Source organism: Cryptotermes secundus, unplaced genomic scaffold (genome assembly GCF_002891405.2).
Source record: "Cryptotermes secundus unplaced genomic scaffold, Csec_1.0 scaffold417, whole genome shotgun sequence".
NCBI classification, from domain to species: domain Eukaryota; kingdom Metazoa; phylum Arthropoda; class Insecta; order Blattodea; family Kalotermitidae; genus Cryptotermes; species Cryptotermes secundus.
In genome coordinates, this window is record NW_019739949.1 from 725,869 (window position 1) to 731,868 (window position 6,000).

The 6,000-nt window shown below is 35.4% G+C and overlaps 1 protein-coding gene across 3 annotated transcripts in view; it reads left to right on the top strand.

Annotated features, from left to right (window-relative positions):
- LOC111872108 (phosphoenolpyruvate carboxykinase [GTP]) overlaps positions 1 to 6,000 on the top strand; it is a 177,024-nt gene that overhangs the window by 149,052 nt on the left and 21,972 nt on the right. For all 3 annotated transcript variants that reach the window (XM_023865681.1, XM_023865682.2, XM_023865680.1), the window contains one exon: positions 5,125 to 5,270. In XM_023865681.1, coding sequence (XP_023721449.1) covers positions 5,125 to 5,270 — 146 coding nt within the window. The remainder of the gene's footprint in view (positions 1 to 5,124; positions 5,271 to 6,000) is intronic.

A 6,000-nucleotide genomic window follows, 5' to 3' on the forward strand; every position in this document is an offset into this window, starting at 1 on the left:
TTAATTGTTACAATTCCATTAATCATTTGAAGTCTGAAATTCCTCTGAATAATAATTACCATAACAGTGTGTAGAAGTTCACACAGTGCACATGATAAATCATTGCTTTATTCATTCAGTGACTGTGCCTTTCTCCTGCATATCAGGATGGCACACACACTCACACAGGACACAAACATAATTCTCATTGGAGGTGTGGTAGTTTTTCCTTCTTCACACATTTTAGTGGAAGCCTGTTAATCATGTCAACTACAGACCTTTGTCATTATTAACATCCTTTACAAAAATTGTTGGAAAGGTTATATATGCAAGGATCTACTAATACCAAATTTCCTGGGTTAATTATGGACAATATGTTGTCATGGAAAGGACTTGTTGACTGGCTTATGTCCAAATTAGGTTCAGCCTGTTAAGTAATCAGGGCTGTTAAACCTTATATCTTACAGGAAACAATAGAATGATTTATTGTTCATATTTTCATTCTGTTATGACTTATGGTATAATTTTCTGGGGAAATTCTTCCCATAGTATTCATATTTTTAGGCTACAGAAAAGGTAGTTAGAATTATTACTACCTCTAGAAGTAGAAACTCTTCCAGGAATTTGTTTAAGAAACTGAAAATTTTGTCCCTCCAGTCACAGTATGTATTTTTTCTTTTATTATTTGTGGTTAAAAACAGAGAAAAATCTAACTCTGAGATTCATAGCATTAATACAAGACACAATAACAATTTCCATTATCCAATATGTAATTTAACAGTATTCCAAAAAGGAACATATTATTTTGGAGTCAAAGGTTTTAATAGTATTTCTTCTAGCTTAAAGAACTTAGCTTATTATGTGAAACATTTTAAATTTGCCTTAAAAATATTTATTCTTCTAAATTTATTTTAGTCATTGGAAGAATATTTTAATTTTAATATTTCAAATGATCTTGGACTATTTACAATTATTATTATTTTTATGTTTTAGTATTGTAGTCTCATTTGAGATTAGCATGATACGTGCTTTTATATACACTATTTATTTATTTGTTTATTCCATTGTAAAATTCCGTTGATCCAATCTAGGCTACAAACACGCCTGAGGGATATAGAACCAATAGCTAAAATACACATGCTATGAAAATAAGCATAGGTCAGATCAAACAATAAACCAAACCGTTTATCTTCGTACTTTAACATTAAACATAACACCGTCTTAAATTTAATATTGTAAAAAATCATCATACCAAAAGGTAGATGATAACATATTTATGCCAAAATAAAACACCTATAATACATGAAACCTTAAAAATTCACATTAAAATTAGTAATAACTACTAATAAAAAAATCCTTCAGTGAATAAAAAGAATTCTATAGATTTTTTTAGAGTATTTTTAAATTGATTCTTATTATCAGACAATTTTTTTATGCAAGGAGGTAAGCGATTAAATGCCTTTATACCTATATAATATAGTGAACACAAATATTTTGTAACTGTTTAATGATCTATTCATTGTGATTTGTCTCAGATAATATGATTAATTGTGATGGATTAAGTATAATTAATTTGTAGTTATGTAATTAACATGACTTGTCCTATTGTCATTGACTATTTCTAAATCCACTGGTGTTCTCGCTGTCTAAGGATCCATGGAAGTAAATAAATGAATGAATCAATCAATCAGACCCATGAGACCCTGACCATATAGGTTTTCTCTTATGTCTTATTTTCTTTGAGAGTTGGTCTGATAGCCTGTAACTAGCAGCAGGAATTGAGTCCAGAGTTCTTTGATTAGGAAGGCCAGGGGCAAATGCATGAACTTTGAGATGCATATGACTGCCTTCAGGTAGATTTCATTTATACCTTTCAACATTGCAAAGTGTTTCTGTGTTGGTTGTTCCAATATCAATTCCGGATCATATGCCAATACCAGTAGTATCTTCAGATCAGAAAGCTTCACTGAAATTACCAGAGATAAGGAAAATTATGTTCTTCATTTCTATCATGGCTTTGAGAGTTAGCACCATCCTTTCATGTACATGAACCTTGACTGAAGGAGTTGAGGTTCACACAGCAGTAGTTATGAAATGTTCCATCTTCTGGGATAGAATGCCTTACTGTGGAGCTGGTGTGTCTGAAGGAAATTTTCAGGCAGAATGGCTACAGTGAGCAGCAGATTCACAGGGCTCTAAATCCTCCTGTGGAGGTTTACCTGCCTAACAACAAGCCAGATTCAATCACTTTCCTGCCTTACATTTGGTTGATCTTCAACCACATTACCATGGTTCTGTCCTGGAACAACACCAAGTTGGTTGGCCTCCTCCTGAGGAAGGCCTCTGGTGGCCTTCATTCAGTCAATGATGACCTGGGACTGAATTCAATGAGAGTATACAGTATCCCCTGTGAAATGGACAGACAAGCCGTGTGATTGACACCAGGCTAATGGAGCACCATTGGCATATCTGGCTGGAGCTTCTGGATGAGGCAGCCATAGTGCAGCACAGTATGAACTTGAGCATTGCATCAAGCTACATAATACTAGCATCCTGTCCACCAAACCCAGATACATGGATTGCATCCTTAAGGAAGTGACTGAGATTGAACTTCATCCTAATAATATCAACAGGAAGATGGCTTCTGCCTAAGTAAGTCATGGAAACCTCTCATCTGCTGTGAAAGATTGTAGGAATCCTCCCTCACAGGATTTAATAGATGGGTTCTCTGCAGGGCCATGTATGTCCTTATATGCTGACCTCGTCATGCCTGTGACATACGCACATGACTTCTCTTGCATCCTTGATTCTCTGCCTGCCACACCCTTACTAATTATCTCCTTCATGTTCCCACATATGCACTAGTGGCCTTTTTTCAGGGCTGACACTAGTCATCCTTGCCTTGACTCCTGTTGGTTCACTCTATTCTGTGAGGGAGCCAATGACAACTGGTGAGTTGTCTTGTACTCCTTTTGGTTCATTCTGTTCTGTAAGTGAACAAATGAGAACTGATGAATTGTCTTACAACTTCCTCCTATTTGCTGTCTAAACCCAAACTTTTGGCAAGTGGATTGCTTAGGTTGCTACCTGCTTCTTGCTGGTTTCTTGCTTGGCTCCTTCTATGACATGGAAGATAGAGGTGACGTGTTCCCCCAGAATAACAGTTGACTTTCAATGGACTACATGGTGACATATACCAGAAGATAGAAATTTTCATGAGCCTTGAATGTTTGCCCAGTAGTTTGTAGGGTTATGTTGAGGTATCTGAGAGATCTACATTTGTTATTTTCCATCGTTTCCTGAATGCCCTGGTTGCTGTTTTACCCTTGTTGATTGTGAAGTCATTGTTATTGCCCTATAGATCAATATTGTTGAAGACATCCTGCAGATTAAGTCTGTATGCTGATATAGTGGCCATATCATTTGTGTACATATTCAACTTTATTGATCTGAAGTTTCCCTGCATCTGTTACACCACGCCCATGGCTGTGATATTGAACAGCAACGGTCTGAGTGGTTCTCTTTGTAGAGCTTCATAGGTCTGGTTGATATCTTGGGATATGCTAATATTGTCTATTTGAACATAACTGAATATCAGGATGATTCCTATGAGTGTGGTGAATGCATGTACTGGTCCTTCTGTCTTTCCTAATTTTGCAAGAACCTTATTCTGCCTCTTCTGTGTGTTTTAGTAGAAGTGTTATCATGTGAAACGTTGGTCTCCTCTTTCTGAACCATGAGTGTGCTTCTGTCTTTTGTCCCTTCGTTAACATCATTAGTGTTACAAGCCAGCAGGCCTGAGAGCGTTTTGAAAAGATTGCATTCAAAGCCAACCAACATTTAAAAGCTCAGTTCCTGCATCACAGAAATCATACTGCTTCTCCATTACAGAGATCAGTCTGTGAATGCTATTTAGGAAAATATTTGTTGTTTATTTTAAGAATCAAATGAAACACATAAATACACTCTTTAGGAAAAATGCAGGATTTCTTAATGTTTAAGTAAGTGGTACATACAGTTAAATTGAGCTAACAGGTTAATTAGTGTACAGACGTCCATTACACAATTCACTTGATTTATTTGGACTGTTTGAGCTTAGCAGATTTCCTCATATTGTAATTCCTTTAATGTGCACAACAAAATTGAGAATTTACACTTTTAAATAAGTAAAAAAAAAAAAACATTTTTCAATAAGCAAGTACAGCATCTTATTAATGGTGTTACATTCTGTAAACGTACATGTATGTAAGTTGATCTCTGCAAAGAATACAAGGTTAAGTGTCTTCTTAGATGAAATTCAAACAGATGCTAAAGAAATCTGTTTTAGATATATGGAATGTAACAGTAGTAATCTTTGTAAGTCAGACAATTATGACACATTTTCATAATATTATCAATGACTCTTTTAAAGGCTATTCCCAAATCCCCAGTAATATATATTAAATATAACATTCGGTGACCATTTGCCTGTATGGTTCCAATATGCGTCACACACATATTTTTATATTTGCCACTAGTTTCCATTACTTTCCCATGGCAAGTCATTTATCATGATGAGAATAATAGCCTGAGTACAAAATTTACTGTTCAAATATATTTTATTCGTTGGATTTCTTCTTTGTCATCATTTTCAGCCTCTCGTTATTCAAGTTCTTTCTCTGCTTCTTCCAACTTAAAGGCTGCATGGTACAAGCAACTTCTGATGTTTAGCAGTTTTAAAACTGATCTTTCTATCTATCTCTGTGTCTTCCCAAGTATCCCTGTCCTTTATAATTAGACCTTTATCTTCTTTTCTTCACTCCAGGTTTTAGATATCAGCATCTTCCAATTTTATTTAGGAATTTAACTATATAATATGAATTAAATTTACATACAAATTTGTCAGAATATTGTCTTGCATTCTATTTACATATTTCTAATTTAACTGATATTTCTTTACCACTTCTACCATATTATCAGTTTGTAGTAGATGTTTTGTCTTATACTGTCACTCCTAGATTATTATGTCAGTTGAAAAACTCCACACAGCTCTAAGTAGCAATCAACCATTAACCCTGGCACAAAACATTCATATAAAAATTGCATTTTGTGTGTAGAATCACTGAAGATACAGTCTCTCTAAATATGGGTTCTGCTTATGTACAGGTACGAACATATGTTGAGGAAAACATATCACTGTGTGAGCCCAGTAGCGTCCACATTTGCGATGGATCTGAAGCTGAGAACTCACTCTTGTTAAGGCTTATGTTGCAACAAGGAACAATCAAGCCATTACCCAAGTATGATAACTGGTGAGTTCACTGTGACTTCGGTGGTCAACTAGTATTTCAGAAATAATATATCTGAGTGCCAGGTTGTGTTTCTCTATATAAAATATAAATGTATGTGTACCATCTTACACAACTAATGCACAAATATAACCCTTTACAGATTATATGGTGTCTTGTTGTTTATAGGGCTACATGCTGTGACATTCTGAAACATGTACACATTAAATGACAAGATCTTATATACAATCTGTAAGGAGTTATATGCAAGTACTGGTTGCATGAGNTCTTCTGGTTTAAGAAACTTTAGAATTTGTAATGTTCGTTAGAGTCCAACCAATATGTAATGCCCCCCCTCCCCAATCAGTTCTCAGTGCTATTCACCTCACAGTGGCATTGGTCAGCAGTTGTGTTTCAGCCAGGTAGAATTCCAGCCAAAACTTCTGTTTTTTAACATATTCTACTACCACAGTACCCTTGGCAGTATTTTCATGTTTTGACGTTTGTAGTCAAAATGAATGTCTGAAAAAAAGTGTTTCATTCTGCTGTTCAAATTGGGGGTTGCTACATCACATACATGTGAGGTCAGGGATCATTAAGACATGGCCCCACTGGAAGTATTGTTATGATGAATACATCAGTGAGCTGGACATGTAGCACAAAAAGTGATATGAGAAATATATGCAAAACTTTGGTTGAGAAATAACATACAAAGAAGAAAGTCGTCTTCTGGGTTTAGGCGCCGTGTATTCTT